General features: G+C 43.1%; 1 protein-coding gene across 3 annotated transcripts in view; it reads left to right on the plus strand.

The window, feature by feature from the left end:
• Positions 1–25,384, plus strand: part of XYLB (xylulokinase) — a 140,486-nt gene that overhangs the window by 105,404 nt on the left and 9,698 nt on the right. For all 3 annotated transcript variants that reach the window (XR_005557297.1, XM_039348414.1, XM_039348412.1), the window contains 2 exons: positions 6,246–6,333; positions 9,216–9,310. Coding sequence is in view for 2 of the 3 variants with exons in the window: in XM_039348414.1 (XP_039204348.1) it covers positions 6,246–6,333; positions 9,216–9,310 (183 nt within the window). In the remaining variant the exon portion in view is untranslated. The remainder of the gene's footprint in view (positions 1–6,245; positions 6,334–9,215; positions 9,311–25,384) is intronic.

The raw sequence follows: 25,384 nt of genomic DNA on the forward strand, positions 1-25,384 counted from the left end.
AGGGAAGAGGGATTGACTTATTCTGTAGGGCACTGGAAAGCAAAGCAAGAAGGACAGGGTGGAAGCTTCTAGGGATCCAACCTAGAAGTGAGAAATTAATTTAATTTCTTCTTTGCCTATAGTGCCAAATTTTCTGACAGAACAGTTAATTAGTGGAACAGTTGCCTCCCTGAGTTGTGAATGCTCTGTCACTGGAGGTTTTCAAGAATAGACCAGACAGCCATTTGATTGGAACAGTATAAGCCAAAATAATAATAATAATAATAATAATAATAATAATAATAATAATAATAATAATAATATGATAGACTTTATCTACCAAGGCAAATAGGTGGGCGTGGAATGCTACAAGTACATCAGATGGTTGAAGAAGAAAAAATGGCTTTGGAAGAATATCTGAAGAACAATGATGAAGATGCACTGAAATTAGTATATCAGGAAGGCTTACTGACTACTGGAGAGACCAAACTGGCCTACAAGAAAGACCAAATGAAGAACAGAATAGAGGCATGGGAAGACAAAGCACTACATGGCCAATACATGAAAAAAATAGCTGGGAAAGCAGATAATAATAAAACCTGGCAATGGCTAAGAGCAGGAAAATTGAAGAAAGAGACCGAGGGACTAATTCTGGCTGCACAAGACCAAGCCTTAAGGACAAATGCATACAAAGTCAAAATTGAGAAGACAGCAACAGACAGTAAGTGCCGCCTATGCAAAGAAGCTGAAGAAACAGTGGACCACTTGGTAAGCTGTTGCAAGAAGATTGCACAGACTGATTACAAGCAGCGGCATGACAAAGTAGCAACAATGGTGCATTGGAAGATCTGCAAAAAATATCATTTGCCTGTAAGCAAAAACTGGTGGGATCATAAAATAGAGAAAGTCATAGAAAATGATAAAATTAAACTGCTCTGGGACTTCAGAATTCAAACAGACAAGCACCTGCAACATAACACCCCAGACTTAACAATTGTCGATAAGAAAGACAAAAAAGTCTGGATAGTGGATGTGGCAGTGCCTGGAGATAGCAGAATAGAAGAGAAAGAACTGGAGAAGATAACAAAATACAAAGACCTACAAATAGAAATAGAAAGACTGTGGCAAAAGCAAGCAAGGGTAGTACCAATAGTCATAGGCTCCTTGGGTGCAATCCCAAAACAACTGGAGCGCCACTTGAACACCATTGGCATTGACAAATTCGCTATTAGTCAATTGCAAAAGGCAGCCTTATTAGGAACTGCTTCCATCCTGCGACGATATCTGTAATACCATCAAACATCCACATCTGCCTATCCCAGGTCCTGGGTAAGGACTCGATAGGTAGACAAAATGCCAAATCCAGTCTGAACATCTGGCTGACTGTGCGATGATCGATAGTAATAATAATAATAACAACAACAACAACAATAGCCAAGATATTGTAATGGAGTTTGGCTTGGACAAATGTGCCACACTTACTATCAAACAAGGAAAAATAATGAAAACTGAAGGAATCGAGATGCCCCACGAAAATAACATTAAGAGTCTGGATGAGGAAGAGTACTACAAATACTTGGGTATCCTTCAAGCTGACAACATCAAGCACACTGAAGTCAAGAAAAAGATTAGAGGTGAATACATCAAGAGAGTGAAGAAGATCTTAAAATCCAAACTCAATGGAGGAAATACCATAAAGGCAATCAACACCTGGGCAATCCCAGTCATTAGGTACACAGCTGGAATAGTGGACTGGACTCAAGCAGAACTAAAAGCAATGGATAGGCAGACCAGAAAAATAATGACAATGAATCATGCCCTTCATCCACGCAGTGACATTGATAGACTTTATCTACCAAGGCAAATAGGTGGGCGTGGAATGCTACAAGTACATCAGATGGTTGAAGAAGAAAAAATGGCTTTGGAAGAATATCTGAAGAACAATGATGAAGATGCACTGAAATTAGTATATCAGGAAGGCTTACTAACTACTGGAGAGACCAACTGGCCTACAAGAAAGACCAAATGAAGAACAGAATAGAGGCATGGGAAGACAAAGCACTACATGGCCAATACATGAAAAAAATAGCTGGGAAAGCAGATAATAATAAAACCTGGCAATGGCTAAGAGCAGGAAAATTGAAGAAAGAGACCGGGGGACTAATTCTGGCTGCACAAGACCAAGCCTTAAGGACAAATGCATACAAAGTCAAAATTGAGAAGACAGCAACAGACAGTAAGTGCCGCCTATGCAAAGAAGCTGAAGAAACAGTGGACCACTTGGTAAGCTGTTGCAAGAAGATTGTACAGACTGACTACAAGCAGCAGCATGACAAAGTAGCAACAATGGTGCATTGGAAGATATGCAAAAAATATCATTTGCCTGTAAGCAAAAACTGGTGGGATCATAAAATAGAGAAAGTCATAGAAAATGATAAAATTAAACTGCTTTGGGACTTCAGAATTCAAACAGACAAGCACCTGCAACATAACACCCCGGACGTAACAATTGTCGATAAGAAAGACAAAAAAGTCTGGATAGTGGACGTGGCAGTGCCTGGAGATAGCAGAATAGAAGAGAAAGAACTGGAGAAGATAACAAAATACAAAGACCTACAAATAGAAATAGAAAGACTGTGGCAAAAGCAAGCAAGGGTAGTACCAATAGTCGTAGGCTCCTTGGGTGCAATCCCAAAACAACTGGAGCACCACTTGAACACCATTGGCATTGACAAATTTGCTATTAGTCAATTGCAAAAGGCGGCCTTATTAGGAACTGCTTCCATCCTGCGACGATACCTGTAATACCATCAAACATCCACATCTGCCTATCCCAGGTTCTGGGTAAGGACTCGATAGGTAGACAAAATGCCAAATCCAGTCTGAACATCTGGCTGACTGTGCGATGATCCATAATAATAATGAAGTAATAAAGTTGGAAGGGACCTTGGAGTCATCTAGTCCAACCCCCTGCTCAGGCAGGAAACCCTATACCATTTCGGACAAATGGCTGTCCAGTCCCTTCTTAAAAACTTCCAGTGTTGGAGCATTCACCGCTTCTGGAGGCAAGTCATTCCACTGATTAATTGTTCTCACTGTCAGGAAGTTTCTCCTTAGTTCTAGGTTGCTTCTCTCCTTGATTAGTTTCCACCCGTTGCTTCTTGTCCTGCCTTCAGGTGCTTTGGAGAATAGATTGACTCCCTCTTCTTTGTGGCAGCCCCTGAGATATTGGAATACTGCTATCATGTCCCCCCTCGTCCTTCTCTTCGTTAAACTAGACATGCCCAATTCCAGCAACCGTTCCTTATAAGAAGGGGATTGGACTAGAAGACCTCTGAGGCCCCACCCATCCCTATCATTCTATGGTTGTGCAGTCATTCAGAGTTGATCTCTGATTTTGGGATTTTAGAATCTGCGAGAGTGCAAATATGATATATTATTTGCAACACTTTGACTGTATGTAAACTGGCCTTTCTTTACAACTTAAGAAGGGACTTGAAAGCAGATCGTTAAAATAGGACCCTTCCTAAGCCGTTTCCCTCAGTCCTGTTTCCTGTTCTTGGTGTTGATGAAGTCCAGTTCATCCCCATTTGGAAAGAGGCCTTTGGCTTCACGTCATCAGCTGACGCATCAATGGATTGTGACATGACACCAAGAAGAAAAAAATCGTGTCACTCTGTAGCCGGAAAGCCACAGAAATTCACATCTCTGGGTTTCTAGAAAAGGCAAATCAAAAGCAGATGCTTTTCAAAGTCAGCAACTGGGAACAGTCAATAAGCCACAACTTTATTAGAACCTTTTGCTATTGTCTGGGTATTACTACCATTGTGTATAACAGTTGTACTCACTTGTAACTTTCTAAGGTTCTGTAACATTAGCCTCTTTGTATCCAAGTTAACAACAACAACAACAAAATACAGGTAATCCTCAACTCACAACCACAACTGGGACCAGAATTTCTTTTGCTAAGCAAGATGGTTGTTAAGTGAGTCATGCCTGATTTTGGAACTTTTTTGCCACGGTTGTTAAGTGAATCATTGTAGTTGTTAAGTGAATCACATGGTTATTAAATGAATCTGGCTTTTCCTTTTGAATTGCTTATCAGATGCTGGCTGGGAAGGTCCCAAATGGCCCAAATGACCCTAGGACTCAGCAATTGTTGTAAATATATACAGGTTGCCAATCCTGAATAATAGAATAGAATAGAATAGAATAGAATAGAATAGAATAGAATAGAATAGAATAGAATAGAATAGAATAGCAGTTGGAAGGGACCTTGGAAGTCATCTAGTCCAACCCCCTGCTCAGGCAGAAAACTTTATACCATTTCAGACAAATGGCTGTCCAGTCTCTTCTTAAAAACTTCCAGTGTTGGAGCATTCACAGCTTCTGGAGGCAGGTTGTTCCATTAATCAATTGTTCTAACTACCAGGAAATTTCTCAGTTCCAGGTTGCTTCTCTCCTTTATTAGTTTCCATCTGTTGCTTCTTGTCCTGCCTCCAGGTGCTTTGGAGAATAGCTTGACTCCGTCTTCTTTGTGGCAACATCTCCCTCTGAGATATTGGAACGCTGCCATCACGTCACCCATAGTTTTTCTTTTCATTAAACTAAACATACCCAATTCCAGCAACCGCTCTTTATATGTTCCATTGAGGACCACTCACTAAGTACGGCCGGTCAGCCAGCTACGGATCCATCTGGTGGTGATGCTGTCTAACCCACATTTTTCTATCTTATCAAGTAGTAGGTTGTGGTTTATCTACTATTTGATTTTAATCATATGACCGTGGGGATGCTGCAGTGGTCATAAGCGTGAAGACCAGTTGTAAGTCACTTTTTTCAGTGCCATTGTAATTTTGAATGGTCCCTAATAAATGGTTGTAAATAAAAGGCTACCTGCACCGTATTTGCAGGATTATAAAAAATAAAGATCCTATTGCAGGCACATTCTGTCTACAATTGACATAGATAAAACCATAGAGCAGGCAGAAATGATCTGTCGAGGAATAATTTTTAGGAAATTCATTTTAGGAACAAAGGGTTGGATAAAGATTTTTTTTTCAAGAATGGATAAAGATAAATAATATTTTTGTGTGTAAAATGCCATGCAAATTCATCTCAGTTAGTATCTTCTCAATTCTTCCTCCTTGACTCTGTGTCCTGGTAATAGCTCTCAAAACTCCTGGATTTAATTAAATATTTTGTTTTCCTAGATATTATTTGCACATTCCAGAATTGGAAGGGAAATATTCTTTCATTGCAGGCTTAATGTGAAAAGTAGCCCAGATTTTAGCTATTGGAATTCTTCCCAAATCATAAGACATCTCTTATAAGAATAATATGATCTCCAGCAGACTGATCAATTTAATAAGTCCAGTATTCCTTTAGATCTGGCTTTTGATTAAAAACCCAGTTGTCCCATTAGTTTGCAAGCTGCAAAATAGAATGCAGACAGTATTGGATAACTTTAAAATTCCATTCCAGCTCTTGTTTTAAGTTGATTTTGGGCTCATGTTGAATTGTTGTCCAGTGGAGCATTCTTATGTATTTTCCCATAAAACTGGATTTATTTGATAGGATTTACAAAATCTAAAGACTAACTGTGTTCTATGTAGACATTAGATTTATATCCACCTTTTCCCCAAGGTGCCTGGGATGTTTATGTGAAGGTTTCCCATCATTTTATCCCAACCATAAAGACCTTTGAGGTAGGCTGAGAAAGAGCAGTTGGCCTAAAGTCACTATGTGTTGGTCTTTGAGCTAGGCCAGGAAGTAGTCACTGCAAGATTAGATGAATTTACTTTATTGTTGTACAGTCTAGTAAAAGAATCTTGAAAGCCTACAGGAGTTCCTCTCTACTTGTGTTATACCAAAGAGAAACAAGAAAAGTTTATTTTTGAGGTACTGTTTCTTTTCATTATCCCAGGCCTGAGTAGCCATGTTTTTTTCTATAATGATTCATCTATTCTCTCATCAAAGTTATCTCTATGTTCTTCTACATCTAATAAGGTTCCGTGGTTGAGGTTAGATTTCAACCTAAGTCTCCAGAGCTTTGTTCACCAACTTTAACCTTAACCATAATTATTACCTGTTACTTTTTGCTGTTGATCCATCTCTCCTTCCAAAAAATCCTTCAGCTATTTTTTAATTAATTTACCAATGGTGCTTTGGCTGCAAATCTTATCTGTCTGTCTTGACCACGGAAGCAAAGTGCACAATGATTTCCCAATCAAGTTGTGACAGATCTTTTTTTTTTTTCTTTTCAGATCCTGTCGGACATCTTCAGTGTTCCAGTGTACACAATTGACACTGCTAATTCAGCCTGTTTAGGTTCTGCTTACAGGGCCATTCATGGTAAGTCAACCAGAAGACTTTCTAAGCACTGGGCACCCAGCAGTAAAAGGTAAATCCCCAACTTATGACCAATTGTTTAGCAACCATTACAACAGTTATAACTACTGAAAAAATTGACTTACAACTGGTCTTCACACTTAAATTGTCACAGCATTTCCATGACCACATGATCAAAATTCAGATGCTTGGAAACCAGCATGTATTCAAGACAGTTGGATTCATTTAACAACGATGAGATTCAATTAACAACCATGATGATTCATTTAATAATCCCAGTGAAGAAGGTCATAAGATCTGGCATGACTCGCTTAATAGCCACCTGGTTTAGTGATGGAATTTACATCCGAATTGTTGGTCGTAAGTTGAGGATTACCTTGTGGAATACACTTAAGGTGGCTGCCCCTTAAATGGGTCTCAAGCATACATGGGTCTTCTTGCATGCTGTAATACTCACTTGGATCAGGAGGCCACGCCCTGATCAAATTTAATCCTCAAGGAAGAATCTTTAGGCTAAACCAGTGTATCTCAACCTTGACAATTTTAAGGCATGTGGACTTCAACTCCCAGAATTCCACAGCCAGCATTGCTGGCTGTGGAATTCTGGGAGTTGAAGTCCACATGCCTTAAAATTGTCAAGGTTGAGAAACACTGGGCTAAACGGTCTTTCATCTTCTGCTTTGGTAGTTGATCTTCACTGGATTTATTTACTTATTGGTTGGCTTGCTTAGGCTATTATTTCACTGATATCTCAGCTCAACTTACCAAGCAACTCAGGGTGGCTTGCAATGAGTCAGAAGCATAAAAAAAAAAAACACGATTGTGTTTCTAGATATAATCAGCATCCCCTCCCCCTAATAAAATAATAGAACAATTGAGGCTAACCATCACTTATTCCATTCAAGATTTTTCATTTTGGAGTTGGGACATTCTCACAGCAGTAGCTATAGACTTGTATATTTCCCCACAGTGCTTTGCAGCATTCTCTGAGTGCTTCACAATGTCAGGCTATTGCCTCCAACAATATGGGTCCTCATTTAATTGACATCGGAAGGATGGAAGGCTGAATCAACCTTGAACTCCATCAGGATTGAACTCCAGGCTTTGGGCAGAGTTTGCCTGCAATACCGCATTCTAACCACTATGCCATCCCAGCTCATGAAAGACTATCCTGGTGTTTCATGGGTAGCAATGATTCCTGGGTCTCGCCTCCAAGAGAAATTTGGAGTAAGGCAGAAGGTCAGGGGTCTGGGTGTTTTTCCCCCTTTCATTGGGCCACCTTGTTTCCCTAACCTTCAACCTTGGTCTGCTAGCACCCCAGTTCTACATTCCAGCTTTTTGCAAATCCCGCTCCTGTTGGTATGGTCCACACAGGTAGTTGTAGACTTACAACGATTCATCTGGCTCTTTTATGACTCGTGGACTTCAACTCCCAGAATTCCTGAGCCAGCATAGAAACTCTCTCTTTCTCCTCAGCATGGCTGGCTCAGGAATTCTGGGAGTTGAAGTCCACGAGTCATAAAAGAGCCAAGGTTGCCTACCCCTGATTTAGTGAGTGTTCAACGTTACAACGGCACTGAAAAAAGTGACTTACAATCATTTTTCACACGACCATTGTAGTGTCCCCGTGCTCCTGTGATAAAAATTCAGTCGCTTGGCAATTGTCTCATATTTATGACGGTTGCAGTGTCCCCTTTTGCGACCTTCTGACAAGCAAAGTCAGTGGGGGAAAGCCGGTTTCAGTTAACAACCGTGTTACTAACTTAACAACTGCAGTGGTTCACTTAACAACAGTGGCAAGAAATGGGGTAAAAGTGGGGCAAAACCCACTCAATAAATGTCTCACTTAGCAACATAAATTTTAGACTCAGTTGTGGTTGTAAGTGGAGGACTCTCTGCTTTGCAAAGGGATCAGAGATGAGTAGGTGGTTTATTAACCATGTGAAATGCCATGGAGGAGGGCCCCTTAAAGGGAAAAAAAGGCTGCCCTTTCCCCCATGGCCTTTTCTGCTTAAGTTGGCCGTGTGGCTCCATGAATCTATCACTCCTAGTCTTCATCCCCTGAAGGGCAGCCTGTGTATGAAGGATGAGGCTGCTATGTTGGGGAAGCTGAGATAACCACAACTACACAATAATGAAGAGGAAGGTGGGAGGTTTTTTTTGTTTTTTGTTTTAAATAGGACTTTATCTGTGCATTTTTTTTTATTGGAGAATGTTTCTTAGAGCAATACATTTCTGGTCACCAGGCTTATGAAAAGATATGGTTGTAGCTGCTAATGATAAATCCACTTTTGTGGGAGAGCCCTGTGTTTTCCCAGAATCCCCAAGGGTCAAGTAAAGTTTGAAAAACCCTGGCCTAGACTTATGGCGAGCAAAAACCCACCCTCCCAAAGTAGTTTTCTTTTAGGGGTGTACCACAAGACAAGTTGTATGAGTGTGTTTGAATGGGTGCACTAATAGGGCTAATCCTCTGGATCAGGCCCCAAATCCTGGCCTGTGGCCTTGTTTATCAGGCTGAACTAAAGTTTTCCCTTTGTGATGCTCCTTTTTTAAAAGAAAAACAGGCCTGGACCTTCAATTTATTCCTTCTTCATCAGTTCGCTTCCCGTGGCTGCCTTATCATCATTCTTCAGCCATCACTGATACTGTTGAACTTGCAACTATGTGGCTAGCTTTACCCTCCATGGGACAAATTGAATTATTGACCCAGATGTGATCTCTGAGACCCCACATGCCTAGATCCGTGCATTTGAAAATAAAATCTTTACACTTTATCCTTCACTTTTGAAGACTGACCCGTCTGGGGAAGATCAATGAAACGTGTACATCTGCCAAGGAGTTCAGACAATCCCTCATTTTGTTTCTTCTCATTGATCTTCTTGTAGGACTCGTGGCAGAGACAGGAGTGTCCTTGACCGATGTCGTGAAATCAGCACCGGGGCCCCGATTAGCTGCGACTCCAGCTGCAGGCGCAACTCAGGTGAGGAAGTGCCCTTTCTATTCTTTTTCTCTTGGTCCTGTTTGCTTTGAAATTACAACAGTCACGCAGGTAGTCCTTGACTTACAACCATTCATTTATCCCAAAGGTGCTTTTTCAAGGGCAACTGGACTTTCTTTGTTTTTTCCTTGTAGATGCTCCGCTTCTCATCATTCTCAATTTCTCTTCTTGGATGAGAAGCGAAACGTCTTCAAGGAAAAACAACGAAAGTCCAGTTGTCTCTTGAAAAAGTACCCTTGGGACAACCGTGGCCTGGATGACCGTAGACATTTGACCGTTCATTTAATGACCATTTGAAATGACAACAGCACTGAAAAAAGTGACTTATGACTAGCGACCACTCTTAAAACTGTGACAGCATCCCCAGAGTCACTTGATCAAAATTTAGTTGCTTGGCAGCTGGCATGTATTTAAGATGGTTGCAGTGTCCCAGGATCATGTGGTCACCAGTGGCAACCTTTCCAGCTGGCTTCCAACAAGGAAGTCAATGGGAGAAGCCAAATTTTCTTAAAGACAGCATGATTCACTTAACAGCTTTGGTGAGTCACTTAACAACTGTGGCTGGAAAGCTCATAATATTGAGCATGACTCACTTAACAACCAATGATGGTTGTTGGTAATGAAACATCTGCAAGAAAACCATCAAGCTCAGAGAGCACCAAGGACTCCTCACTTAACAACCGCCTTGCTTAGCAATGGAAATTTTTGTCCCAACAGTGGTCAAACGTCAAGGACTACCTGTAGGAATTATGGCAATTGTTCATTTGTAATGAATTTGGAAGATGTTGAGTCCTTTTGAGGAATGGCTAGGACAGTGATGGCAAACCTTTTAAAGACCGAGTGCCCAAAACTGCCCCGCCCTGCCCCCGCTTCACCCCCTGCACTGCCCCACCTGCCTGCCTGCAGGACCACCCACCACCTTCACGGCCTGCCTCAGTAGGTTGCCCAGGCAGCCCAGCAGCACCATGGTGGCCATGCTCTCCGCTCACCTGTGCGTGATGGGGTGTGAGGGCGGAGTCTTGACCCCACTGCCCGGCTGCCATATCTTTGGCTGTGCTGCTCTGCGAGGGCTGTCCTCAGGGACGACCCTCCTCCGGGGGGGGGGGGACTGCTGGTGAGGAGGAGACTGTGGGGGGAGCGACTGCCCGCATGCCCACAGAGAGGGCTCTGGGTGCCACCTCTGGCACGCATGCCATAGGTTCGCCACCACTGGGCTAGGATGCATATCAGATTTGTATGAGAATGGGAGCTATGAGAAGACAGAACAAATGAAAAGTGAGTGCATTGTGGTGTCTATGTACATAATATATATTTTTAGGGTTGAGGCAAGCAACTGGATGCCCTCCAGATGTTTTGAACTACGCAGTCCCTTGCTGCTGGACAGATTGTGTGAGGCATATATTTAAAACATCTGGGAGCCATCAGGCTGCTTACCTATATTTTAAAGCAGGGCTCTTCAAACTTGGCCCTTTTATGACTTGTGGACTTCAACTCCCAGAATTCCTCAGCTGGCGTACCTGTCTGAGGAATTCAGTCATAAAAGGGCCAAGTTTGAAGACCCCTGTTTTAGAGCATTCGTTGAAGAAGCAACTTTCCCACAAAAATGTATTTCCTGGTGAATCCCAACCTCATTTTATGATGTATTATGAATGCACTGACCCAAGCTTGCTACTTGAGTTATACATGTGCTGTAGAACTCAAAGCCAGTACTGAATTTTGACTGCCTAGCTGAAGGAGAGATTAATGCAGATGGACATTTTTTTTTTGTCTGCCATTGTGCATTTGGATGAATTTCTCAGGGATAGAATTGGAATATCAAATTACATTGGACAAACCCTTGGGCTATCCATATGCCTGTCTTCCTCGTGCTGTGTCTCTACTTACCTTGATGGTAAAATGTCAATCATAGTCTTCCTGTGTTATGGAGAAGACAACTTTGTCCCCATACTGTGTCTCCCTAGCCTCTCTCATTTTCCTGTGATAGAAATCTGTATATTTTGCCTGCTGGCAGTATGGATTCCTCCATGAGCATCACAGTGGCAGAAGCCAGAGAGTTTGCCAATAATCCAGAAAACTGCCAGGGAAGTTGATAATCTGATGAGTCAGTTTAGTTCTGTTTTTAACAGGCTGCATCTCCTTGTCTATCTGATTCTGTTCTGTTGAGTTTAGCAGCTTTCATTTAAGTGATGGTTCTTTTTATAAACCTCAAAGTCGACCAGAGGTTAAGTGCTGTCTTCTCTGTAAAATAACTGTGTGAAGTGTTGTCTTGATCAGAGCCCCTCCAGTTTGCTTTCAGGGTATACAAAATAGGTGTTTTCAGCGAGAAAAGAAATGCAAAAAGACACTTTTATATAAATAACCTTCAAAAGGCAAGATTTACATGAGTTTGTATTTGTTTATATACATCCATGTAAGTTTTGTCTCCCCCATAGCTGATTCTGCAGCATCTGGTGATTGGGTTTTGTTGTTGTTGTTGTTTTTTGAATGGGTAGAATTAATTTATGGAAAAGTGTTATTTCTGTATGGCATCAAGTTACATAGACACAATTTCTACAGTCCTTGACATTCAGCAGTGCCTGTAGGAGGGCTCCAGATTGGTGTAGACAGTTGATGGTGTGTGATGGTTTCAGAGTGCAGTTCAAAAGAGGTGGGGGCTTGGGTTGTGATGTTCCCTAAGTCATCTTGCTGATATTGACTCCTAACCTTCGCTGTGTAGATGTTACTGTTGATTCGTTTAACAACTGTTGCAAAAAAGGTCAAAAAATTGGGGGCAATCACTTGCTTAACAACAGAAAGTTTGGTCCCAATTGTGATCATCAGTTGAGATCTTCCTGTATAGGGAACATAGTTTTTAAATCAAACTATGATTCATCATCAATCCTGGAATGAAAATTGGATATTGGTACTGAGCCAGCTTTGTTTCTAATATCCATTTGGACCATGGCTAAGGATATAAATAGCTTTAAACAGGCCTCTACATGAATTTCTGGGGTGTCACTAAAACTGCTGCTGAGAACATTTATTTGTTTAACTTTTTTACATAGCTGATCATCAAAGTCTCAAGTGGTTTACTAGAAATAGTTACACTGTAGGTAGTCCTTGACTTGCAACCATAATTGAGCCCAAAATTATGGCTGCAAGTTGCGCCGATTGTTAAACGGATCATCATATGACCACATCAACTTTATGATCTTTTTTGCAGCGGTTGTTAAATGAATCCTGCAGTCATTATGCGAACGCATTGCCCACAATGGGCATTTTTTTTTTTTTTTTTTTGCTGGAAACTGGAAGTAAAAGCTAGTTTCCAGCAGAAAACATCCATACATTGTGGTCATGTGACTGCAGGATGCTGCAAATGGCTGTAAATGCAAGTTGGGCTGCCAAGGACCCAAAATGGGATCACATGACCAGGAGGAGGAGGAGGGGCTATTAGAATTGTGGGTCATAAGTACCTTTTTTGGAGTCTGTTGTAACTTTGAATAGTTGCTAAGCAACTGGTTGTAGGCAGATGGTTACCTGTATATTCTAGATTCCCCCCTGAATGTTCGATCTAAAATCAAAATAGTTAATCCTTGACTTAGAACCACAATTGAACCCCAAATTTCTTTTGTTTAAGTGAGACATCCGTTAAGTGAATTTTGCCCCTTTTTACGACATTTCTTGCCAAACTTGTTAAGTAAATCACTGCAGTTGTTAAATTAGTAACATGGTTGTTAAATGAATCTGGATTCCACATTGACTTTACTTGTCAGAAGGTCGCAAAATGTGATCACATGACTCCCGGGACACTGGAACCATCATAAATAGGAGTCATTTGCCAAGTGTCTGAATTTTGGTCATGTGACCATGGGGATGCTGCCACAGTCGTAAGTGTGAAAAATGGTCTTCTTTTTTTTCAGGGCTGTGTAACTTTGAACAGTCACTAAACGAACTGTTACAAGTCAAGGATTACCTGTACTTTGCACATACACCGTGGTACCTTGATATTCAACTGTTTTGAAACTCACAGAATTAGATATTCAACACATTTTGATGCAAAAATTTTATCCCGGTACTCGTCGTTTGTTTGGTATTCAACACGCAAGCTAGAACTTGTCATCAGCTGCCTCGTGACTCACTAGATTCGTGGTGGTGAACCTGTGGCACGTGTGCCACAGGCAGCACGCAGAACTGTCCGTGTGGGCACGTGCACCATTGCCCCAGAGGGAGGCGAGGCCGGGCCGCTCCCCTCCCCCTCTCTACATGCACCAGTACTCTCGCTCTCTTTCTCTCTGCATCTGCACTGAGAGTCAGAACAGCTGCAAGAGCTGGATAGATCCGGGCTGGATGGTGGAGGCAGGGCTTTTTTTGTCATACAACGCAGGTTGTATGAACGGAAGCTGCGAGCAAGAGTCCAGGTATGCATTCAGAGTGATTTCGCCCCCCCCCCAGCCGATCCAGGCTCTGGAGTCCTTTTCCAACCCTTGGGAGCCTGGATCGGGCCGCTGGGGGGCCACAAAATCGCTCCATGGCCATGTATCCAAGCTGGGCTGGGCTGGACTGGCTGGGCACGGAGCCTCTTCGCTGCTTCTTCCCCTGCGCTGGCCACGCCCACCCAGTCTGCCATGATCACCATAGCTATGCCCACCCAGCGGGCCACACCTACCCAGCGGGCCACACCCACCCGGCTCCCAGCGATACATAAGTGGGTTTTGAGTGCAGTTTGGGCATTCAGTCTCTAAAAGGTTCACCACCATTGCAACTAGATTATTCCTTACGGGAAAAATGTGTTTTCTGCTCGTTGTTTTTACTACTCGTTTCAACTCCTGGAACCAATTAATGACGGGTACCGAGGTACCACTGTACAAAAACATCAGATATTTTGCTGGGTGAGTCAGGTGCTGCTGTGTAGGACGGGGGAATGGCCATGAAGGACTACCAAGACAGTGGTCAGATAAGACGGGACAGAGCTTGGACCAAGAAAAAAAAATTGAAAAACCATTGCAGAGAAGCCCCTCTCTAGTTCACACAAAAATAACTGAAAGGGGGGGGGGAAACACATTTAATCTTTTGAGATTCTGTTACTGTAGCTGTTACAATAAAAATAGTCCTGACCTACATAGCCATCAGTTTCTTAATTTGTTCTGCTTTGTAGGGCCCACAACCATTGTGCAATTCTGAAGGAGCACATCCTCTTAGACTTGTTAATTACTTGATCATCAAAGCAACATACCATTCCTCTAATACAATTTGCTAGATATGCTGCATTCCTGGTCTATCAACTTATCCTCAACAGGCTTGTTTGGAAATAATGAACAAAGGTCCAGGAACTCCTGATAAGGGTCTTTATTCTAGAAAAAAAGAAGAAGAAGAAGAAACTATACAGGTAGTCCCCAATTTACAACAACTGAACCCGAATTTTCCATGGCCGTGCAAGACGCTGTTTAAGTGAGTTTTGCCCCATTTTACGACCTTTCTTGCCACAAGTGAATGACTGCAGTTGTTAAGTTGGCAATACAGTTGTTAAGTGAATCTGGGCTTCCCCGTTGACTTTGCTTATCAGAAGATCACAAAAGGGAATCCTGTGACCTTGGGACAGCTCAGCCACCATAAATACATATCAGTTGCAAGCATCTGAATTTTGATCATATGAACATGGGAGTGCTGCGACGGTTGTGTGAAAAATAGTCATAAGCCACTTTTTTTTGGTGCCGTTGTAACTTTGAGTGGTCACTAAATGACTGGTTGTAAGTTGGGGGCTGCCAATAATGAAAGAATTCCAGCAATTGCTATACATCCAAAATAAGCATCCGATATTAGCAGCATTGACACCCATAATGTATAAAATAGCAATAACAAGAGCATTTAGACTTATATACCACTTCACGGGGCATATAAGCCCTCTCTAAGCAGTTTACAGAGTCAGCCTATTGCCCCCCCCCAACAATCTGGGTCCTCATTTTACCAACCACGGAAGGATGGAAGGCTGAGTCCACCTTGAGCCTTGAGTTAAACGTGTTCGGTTTTTACATCACCTTCTCCTGCTTTCATTCTGCAGTGAGTAGACAGTAGACAAAATTTCCTAAGAGTTTCCATCTGTCGCTTCTCTTGGTAATGAACAAGTCTGACAACAGGTAATATTCTTCCAACAGTTTGAGCAAGGGTGTCAAACCCGCAACGTTACATGATGTAGCCGAGGTGGCGCAGCAGTTAGAGTGCAGTACTGCAGGCCACTTTAGCTGACTGTGTTCAGCAGGTCAGCGGTTCAAATCTCACTGGCTCAAGGTTGACTCAGCCTTCCATCCTTCTGAGGTAGGTAAAATGAGGACCCAGATTGTTGGGGGCAATGTAAATATATATATATACATTGCTTACTGATGTACACCGCTTAGAGAGTGCTTGCACTTAAAGCGGTATATAAGTCTCATAAATAAATAAATGTGCCGTGACGTATCATGACTTTTTTTCCCATTGCCGGCAATGGGGTGGGCGCGGTTTCGGCATGATGCATCTGGCCCGCAGGCCGGCAGTTTGACACTCCTGAGTTTGAGTATAACTATAAGCAAGCAACTCTTGATTGTGAGATTGCAAGAGGAAGTTTCCAACATGTTTGCTGCCCGTATTCCTTTCCCGCTGATCTCTTTTGTGCTGACTCCCTAGCATCTGCCAGGTGAATCTTATCAGCTTGCAACTCATCTGCATGTGGCCATCACCAGCTGAACTTGTAGACAGAATGGTGTATGAGCAAAAGAATTCTCAGTCTTTGTCTTGTCACAAGAGGAGTGGGAGGTGGTATCTAGCTCCTACTGGTTTTAGTCAACACAGGTCCCAGGAAGAGAAGCAACACGTGGAAATCAAATGGTTGAGGAACCGTCTCCCATTGCACATATAAAGCCGTGGAGAATTTTACTAACTAAGCGGAAGGAGATTCCTGTCTTTTGTGACTGGGATTCTTGCTGAAGGCCCACATTTATCATGATGACGATGATGTAGGTTTGGAAGAGCTGGCCAGAAGCAGCTGATCCTTCTTCCCATCAGCTGCAAATGAATAGGGTGTTAAAAAGGCCATCCAATGGTAATTAACTTTTGCTCATTATCCATCTAGGCGAGGTTGGAATGAGCAGCTGAGCCCATGAAGTTTTCTGCATTTTGTTCCAGGAAATCTGTTGAAGTTCTCACTCTCTGGTGGTTCCCGCCTCCCCACCACCACCACTGAGAGGAGATAAAGGAAGATATGGAAGTATTTCTTTTAGAAAAGGAAGATTAATCCAGAGCAGCGGGCATGACTGAAATAACTCGGGAGATGTATTTATTTAAGTATGTGCTAACAGACAGTAAGAAGCCATTATGGCCACATTAAAATGCTGGAGTAGTTTAGCAATCTATTAAAACTGGAGATGCTTGGCTTGTTGGTTAATTAAGCCAAAAGGTGCGCGTACATACAGATGCACACGTCGCAGGCCCTACAAAATGGCCTAACAACTTTAACAAGCACAATAATTTTCTTGTTTGAATGCCAGCTTGGTTAATGGGAAATGTGAGTAGGGTGAAAGCTTTAAATTCCTGCCCTTCCTTCCTTCTCATTCATTTTATCTATGCTTAGACGTCTTATTCACTTTTGAGCCATTGAAGAACTGAGCAAATAAGTACAGGTGTTCTTTGCTTTACAACCCTTTTCTTTAGTGACTGTTCGAAATTACAGCGGCACTGAAAAAAGTGAGTTATGACTAGTTTTCACACTAACGACAAAATGGCAGGATCCCCAAGGTCATGTGATCAAAATTCAGGCATTTGACAATCTGGCACATCCCGGCGTCACATGATCACTATTTCCCAGCTGGACTTTGACAAACAAAATCAATGGGGGAAGCCAGATTCACTTAACAATTGGCAAAAAAAAGTTCGTAAAATGGGGCAAAATTCACTGAAGAGCTGCCAGTGGAAATTTTTGGCTCAGTTGTGGTCATAAGTCGAGGATGTAGGTGCATTCCTCATACTGGGAAGTAATATTTTTCATAGAATTATAGAAATGGGACCTTGGAGACCTGTTAATCTAGTTCCCATCAAGGCCCTCATATCTCTCCATACTTTGGACTGAGAACCTTCAGTGATGGGCACTGATAATTGCAGGAAACAAGTTTTTCCCCTGATTAATAGCTCTCACGTTGGGACATTCCTTCTTATTCCAAGTTTCCCCATCTAAAGGTTTTGCTCTCTGGCTCTCTTTTTTTCTTCAGATGGTATGGATAATCAATTGACTACCCTCTTGCTGGGACAACCCCTCAAGGATTTGAATATTGAATTTTAAGCTATATAATGGAACATATGGCATTAGGCCATAATGCGGTGGTTTTGACTTAGCATATATGAACTAAGAAGAGGGGGTCAACCTATGCTCCAAAGCACCTGAAGGCAGGACAAGAAGCAAAGGATGGAAACTAATCAAGGAGAGAAGCAACCTAGAACTAAGGAGAAACTTCCTGACAGTGAGAACAATTAATCTGTGGGATGGCTTTTGCGTTCAGAAGTTGTGGGTGCTCCGTGACTGGAGGTTTTTCAGAAAAGAGTGCCACCTATCTGAAATGATTTACAGTCTCCTGCTTGAGCAGGGGGTTGGACTAGAAGACCTCCAAGTTCCCTTTCAGCTCTATTCTGATTGATTGACTGAACTCAACCATTGTAGTTTATGATGCAACACAGTGTGGGAAATCTGTCATTAGCTGCTGAGGGTTTTGGGGGGTTCAACTGTGGTTGTAAGTCAAGGATTACCTGTATTTATAATGATATGTAGGAATGACCTTGGGAGATAGGAGGAAGAGCTACAGACTAGAACAGACGTCCCCAACCTTTTGGGCACCAGGGACCGGTTCTGTGGAGAGAGGTTTTTTGCAGACCGGAGGGTGTGTGGTTTTGTGTGCTGCCTGCATCTTGCGTATGGGGCATTACTGGCATACCGTGGCCCAGTACTGGTCCACGGGACCCCTGGACTAAATAAGAGGCAGCTGAGCCCACAGAAGGAATGGGGGCAATCACATTTCAGAAGAAACCCTCCCTAGTTTTAAAGGGGGGAGAAATGTACTTTCAGACTTGCAATATTGTAATGTAATGTAATAGTAGTAAAGTTGGAAGGGACCTTGGAGGTCATCTAGTCCAACCTCCTGCTCAGGCAGGAAACCCTACACCAGCGGTTCTCAACCTGTGGGTCGCGACCCCATTTGGAGTCGAACGACCATTTCACGGGGGTCGCCAAACAACGTGATCCGCCATTTTTTTCCTCAGCTGGCGGCACTGTGCATGGGGGCACCACCGCGCATGTGCGCCATGCATGGGGCCCTGCGCATGTGCGCTGCACATGGGCACCCCGCCGTGCACGCGCGCCACACATGGGGGCGTCGCCGTGCACACGCACCACGCATGGGCACCGCCGCGCATGGCCGCCACGCATGGGGGCACCAACGTGCACGCGCACAGTGCGTGGGTGTGCGCTGCGCATGCGCACTGCACATGGGGGCGCCGCCGCGCATGGGGGCGCCGCCGCGCATGGGGGCGCGCCACGCATGTGTGGCACGCCCTCATGACCGGGGTTGCCGGTATAAAAAGGTTGAGAACCACTGCTCTACACCATTTCAGACAAATGGCTGTCCGGTCTCTTCTTAAAAACTTCCAGTGTTGGAGCATTTACTGCTTCTGGAGGCAGGTTGTTCCACTGATTAATTGTTCTCACTGTCAGGAAGTTTCTCCTTAGTTCTAGGTTGCTTCTCTCCTTGGTTAGTTTCCATCCGTTGCTTCTTGTCCTGCCTTCAGGCGCCTTGGAGAATAGTTTAATTCCCTCTTCTTTATGTGTTAATGTAACCTTACAGTCAGGTTAGAGCTAGTACTTCTGAGTGTACCTCTTGCCTGTATTACCTCACAAGTCTGCCCTCAATCTTGCAAGTCTGAAATACCATTACTGGCCATCTGAAGATGTTGGTCAACTTCTGAATGAAATGTTCTGCAGAGCAAAGCAATTGCAAAACTATTGATTTGTTTTTCTGCAATGATGCAAGGCAAGGCTTTAAATTCCAACTTGTGTTCCTAAAGAATTTGGGCCGGTGGTGTAGTTATCTATTGCAGTTGATAAGCAATTGATCAATTCAAACTCAAGCGGTCAGCCAAAATTTCTCTTTTGGCAATCTCATCACTGACTGACATGGGCAGCCATGGAAATTGAACAAACAAGCAAACAAATTAAAACATGGAGGATAGTATTTGGAGAAGAACCATGGTGGCTCAACGGTTTGAATGCAATATTGCAGGCAAACTGGTGGGCTTGAGGTTGACTCAGCCTTCCATCCTTTCGAGGTTGGTAAAACGAGGACCTGGGCAATATGCTGACTCTGTAAATCGCTCAGAGAGGGCTGTAAAGCACTATGAAGCGGTATATAAGTGCTATTGCTATTGCTATTTGTAGTCGAGGGTTGAAATGAGGGGATCTTAGTGCTTTCTGAGCTTGGCTGTTTACTTCGTTTCATTACCCAAAGCACTGATGATGTTACCTAGTTGGGTAATGAGACATCTGCAAGAAACAGCAAGCTCGGAGAGTACCAAGGACCCTTAATCCTATCATGCCTTAGCTTTCTGTATAGGAACCAACTCATGATTTAAAAAGGAAACCAACAGAGCAAGCACCTTGCCATATTTCACAGGATTAGGATTTGGGAGCTAAAAAGTGGGTTTTACACATCATATTTAAGAGAATTTAGAGAGTCAGGCTTCCAGGCTCTGGGGAGGTCAAAAACCATCAAAATGACAGTGGCAGCTATGTTTTTCAGAGGCCTACTCCCTTTTTACCTGCCTCAGTGCAGGTAAAAAGGGGAGGGGCTTTGATCATGGGATTGCTGGCGCCAGTGGGGTTGTTTTGAACCCTGCCCCCAGGGCACCTTGCCATACTAGAAGAGGTGGACATTTAGAGAAGATTTAACACCAGCAAAGAAATGCTTTATTTTCTTTCCACGTTAGCATGGATTTGAAACCAAAGCCAAGCATCAGTTATTCATGCTAATGGCTGGGGTATCCATTGCAACAGATGCTTGAATTTTGCAAATTAGCAAGTTAAGCAGTCAAGTCCAATAAAAGTCCAAAACACCGCAGCCCTAAATGTAGCTGTTCGTTTCATCTGACACTTTTTATTTAAAACCCAGTGGATCACCCCAGTGTCTCTGGGTATGCCCATATATAAAGGTGTCATAATAAGGCTCCTTCTCCCCCCCCTCTCTCCCCCCCCTTTTCAGTTGTAAAAACAATAATGCTACTAATAAGATTTGCAGCCAAGAAGGAACACAGTGCTTACAATTTTGGCAGCAAATTTCCTTTCAGCGATAGGGGAGGCCATTCTATTAAATCTCAGTTGGAACAGAGCAAGCTGACTTTATCAAGGCTGCAGATAATCAAAGTGAGAATTAGTGAGGCTTGACTGTAGATATTTCAGTAAATAAAAGAGCTATTTTTGCCTGACATATTGATGCTCCTAATGTAGCCATAAGTGCTTGTTCGGTAGTTTGCTGGTTGCAACATATATATCCAAGGAAAATAAGATGTTCTACTTGGCTGGGAGGGGGTGAAGGTTTGTTAGGGTAGTCGAGAGATTTTTTTTTTTTTTTTGTCTTCTGGGTCTCAGTTTTATGGGAGTCGGCTTTCCCCTCTTGTGCTTTTCTTTATCTTGGGGGGTGGACAATTTTGGTGATTAAGGGACATAGATCCACTGAGAAACTGTGCAAGGACAATGGTGGCTAATGAGGCAAAGTGGATGTAGTCCTGTCTTGTGTGCAAATGAGGTCAGGATTTCCTGGAATGTCTTCATTTTTTTTGATTTCTGGTGAGTGAGGGGTGTCTTTCTTCCTTTTCCTTCTCTTTTTTTTCTTTCTCTTCCTCCTTTTCATCCTATTTTTCCTTCTCTTCCTTCTTCTGCTCTCCCTCTTTTTTCCTTTTTCTCCTTTTTTCTCCTTTCCTGCCTCCTGATTCTTTTTTTCTCCTCTGCCTTCTTCTGCTATTACTCTTTCTCCTCCTCCTCCTCTTTTTTCTCCTTTCTTTTATTTCTCTTCTTCTTTTCCTTCTCTTTTCCCTCTTGTTTGCATCTCCTTCCCTTCCTTATATAATAATAATAATAATAGAGTTGGAAGGGACCTTGGGGGTCTTCTAGTCCAGGGGTCCCCGGCCCATGGACCAGTACCAGGCCGCGGCATGCCAGAAACCGATCCGCACAAATAAGCAAAGCCCCATCTGTGGAATGCAGCACATAAAACCACACGTTCTCCGGTCTGTGGAAAAACCTTCCTCCGCGGAACCGGTCCCTGGTGCCCAAAAGGTTGGGGGCCTCTGTTCTAGTCCAACCCCCTGCTCAGGCCGGAAACCCTATACATTTCAGAAAAATGGCTGTCCAGTCTCTTCTTAAAAACTTCCAGTGTTGGAGCATTCACCGCTTCTGGAGGCAGATTGTTCCACTGGTTAATTGTTCTCACTGTCAGGAAGTTTCTCCTTAGTTCTAGGTTGCTTTTCTCCTTGATTAGTTTCCACCCATTGCTTCTTCTCCTGCCTTCAGGGGCTTTGGAGAATAGCTTGACTCCCTCTTCTTTGTGGCAGCCCCTGAGCTATTGAAACACTGCTATCATGTCCCCCCTCGTCCTTCTCTTCATTAAACTAGACTTACCCAATTCCAGCAGCCTTTCCTTATATGCTTTAGCCTCCAGTCCCCTAATCATCCTTGTTGCTCTTCTCTGCACTCTTTCTAGACTCTCAACATCTTTTTTGCATTGTGGTGACCAAAACTGAATGCAGTATTCCACGTGTGGCCTTACCAAGGCATTGTAGAATGGCATTAATACTTCACGTGATCTTGATTCTATCCCTCTGTTAATGCAGCCTAGCACTGCTGACTCATATTTAAGTGATTGTCCACTAGGACTCTAAGATCTCTCTCACAGTTACTATTGAGCAAGATAGTACCTCTACTGTACCTATGTATTTGTTCTTGCCTAAATGTAGAACCTTGCTTTTTTCACCATTGAATTTCATTTTGTTAGTTAGTGCCCAGTGTTCAAGTCTGTCCAGATCCTTCTGTATCTTAAGCCTGTCCTCTGGAGTGTTGGCTATTCCTGCCAGCTTGGTGTCATCTGCAAATTTGATGAGTTTCTCATCTATTCTCTCATCCAAATCATTGATGAAGATGTTGAAGAGCACTGGGCCCAGAATAGAGCCCTGGGGCACCCCACTACACACTTCCCTCCATGTGGATGCAGTTCCATTGAGGACCACATGCTGAGTATGGTTGGTCAGCCAGCTATGGATCCATCTGGTGGTGATGCTGGCTAACCCGCATTTTTCTATCTTATCAAGTAGTAAGTTGTGGTCTACTTTATCAAATGCCTTACTGAAGTCCAAGTAAATTATATCCACAGCATTCCTCTGGTCCACTAATTTTGTCACCTGGTGAAAGAATCCTTCCTTCCTTCCTTCCTTCCTTCCTTCCTTCCTTCCTTCCTTCCTTCCTTCCTTCTTTCCTTCCTTTCTTCCTATGTCCCTTCCTTTTTTCCATTCATCATTCCTTCCATCCACATCAGTGTCCCTTCCTTCCTTCCTTCCTTCCTTCCTTCCTTCCTTCCTTCCTTCCTTCCTTCCTTCCTTCCTATGTCCCTTCCTTTTTTCCATTCATCATTCCTTCCATCCATATCAGTGTCCCTTCCTTCCTTCCTTCCTTCCTTCCTTCCTTCCTTCCTTCCTTCCTTCCTTCCTTCCTTCCTTCCTTCCTTCCTTCCTTCCTTCCTTCCTTCCCCCTCCTCCTCCTCTTCTCCCCCCTCTTTTTTTCCTAACCCTATCCCTTTCTGTTTTCTTGTCCCTTCCCTCTCCTACTCCCATCCCTGCATCTTTCCCTATCTGTCCCTGTAATGGGAAGACAGAGAGGACTTAACTTGACAGGACAAAAAGCTACTCTCAATGCAAGGCTTAAAATAAGTGGGCTTCAGGTGGGACTAAGGAAGAACCTTAGAAAAAATGTTTCAGACAAACCTATCCATAATTCACACACAATAAGGAGAGGAAGGAAGAAATACATTCAGATTTGCAAGATTCTGTTACTACCAGCTGTTAAGAGTAAAAACAGTACTGATCTTTATGGGGCATTGGCTTATTTATTTATCAAATTTACGTAACTGCCCATCTCACATACACAGCTGTCTTGTATAGCTGATACAGGTAGTCTTCAACCAAAAACCATTCATTTAGTGACTGATTAGAGTTACCACAGAGGTGAAAAAGTGACTTACATCCAGTCCTCACACTTATGACGATTGCAGCATCCCTATGGGCACAGGAACAAAACTCAGATGCTTGTCAAATGACATGTGTTTATGACAGTTTTAGCATCCTGGGGTCATTTGAATGCCATTTGCAACCTTTCCAGCCAACTTCTGATAAGCAAAGTCAATGGGGGAAGCCAGATTCACTTAATGACCATGTGTTTCACTTAACAACTGCATTGATTTGCTTAACAGTCCTGGGGAAAAAGTAATATCAGGCACAAGTCACTCAGCAAACAGCTTGCTTAGTAACAAAATTTCTGATCCCAACTGTCATAATTCAAGGACTAAAAACATACTTAAAATTAGAACATCAAAGTTGGAAGGGGCCTTGGAGGTCATCTAGTCCAACCCCCTGCTCAGACAGGGAATCCTATACCATTTCAGACAAATGGCTGTCCAGTCTCTTCTTAAAAACTTCCAGTGTTGGACCATTCACCACTTCTGGAGGCAGGCTGTTCCACTGGTTAATTGTTCTCACTGTCAGGAAGTTTCTCCTTAGTTCCAGGTTGCTTCTCTTTGGTTAGTTTCCACCCGTTGCTTCTCGTCCTGCCTTCAGGCGCTTTGGAGAATAGCTTGGCTCCCTCTTCCTTACGGCAGCCCCTCAAACTTTCTCTTTTTTTCTGCTGCACTTTACTTTTCTGGCCTTCTGCTACATTTTACTTACTTTTCTCACCACAACTTGGGCAGGAAAATGTGTTATCTCTTGTCAGCAATTGTGTTTGGAGGAATGTGACCCCACGAGTCTGTAGGCTAACTGATGACTCTTAAGTGAGTGACCAGCTGGGTCACTGTCTGCAGAAATATAAGCACCCTTCCTGTTTCTCCCCCCCCCCCTCAATGGACAGCAGAGAATAGGATTCAGAAGCAGTGAAATTGACCATTGTTTCTGATTCTGGATTGTCTTGGTCAAAAGTCAGACAAACAAGTCCTTTCAACAACTGTTTTTGTCTGACTGGGTCAAGGGGCTCAGTCCCCACATGACAAAAAGGCTTGGGAAGAATGAACCCAGTGCATTAAAGTTGGCAAGGAAAGTTCAGGAGTTGCAGGACTGTGATTTATGTCTTTTCCCGTGATGCTTTTGTTTAGGTTTCTATGGCCTGAAGTTTCCATTCTCTAGTTCTTCTACTTCCTTCCTTCCTTCCTTCCTTCCTTCCTTCCTTCCTTCCTTCCTTCCTTCCTTCCTTCCTTCCTTCCTTCCTTCCTTCCTTCCCTCCCTCCCTCCCTCCTTCCTTCCTTCCTCCCTCCCTTTCCCCTTCCCTCCCTCCCTTCCCATCTCTCCATCTTCCTTTCTTCCTTTTTTTTCCCTCCCTCCCTTTTCTCTCTAAAATACTGGGTGTGACATTTTCCAGAAACACTTGAACCTAATAGACCTGAGGAAAAAGGAAAAAAAAAAAACTGGTGTTATTGGAATGAGGGATCTCCTGTTTTGCCTCAACTAGATTGTCATCTGTATTATTATTTTTTTCAAACAGTTGATGGCAACTTAATTACCTGCCTTAGACAAAACTATTTCATTGGGAGGGGGAAATATGACATCAGGCACCAGAATTCAGAAAGAAGAAGTAGGAAGATGGAGGTCCTAAGCCTGTGCGGAGTGTTTGGGACAGATTCCCCTCACAGGAAAGGATGCAAAAAGTATAGAAGGCTCCTTTAACTGTGCAGTCAATGCCCTGTGTATGAGACATGTAAATATGGGGCACATTTGTAAATGTTCATTTGTGGCTGCCATTTTGGATTATCCCTG

The sequence above is a fragment of the Crotalus tigris genome, unplaced genomic scaffold (assembly GCF_016545835.1).
Source record: "Crotalus tigris isolate CLP2741 ecotype Arizona unplaced genomic scaffold, ASM1654583v1 scf7180000018151.1857312, whole genome shotgun sequence".
NCBI lineage: Eukaryota > Metazoa > Chordata > Lepidosauria > Squamata > Viperidae > Crotalus > Crotalus tigris.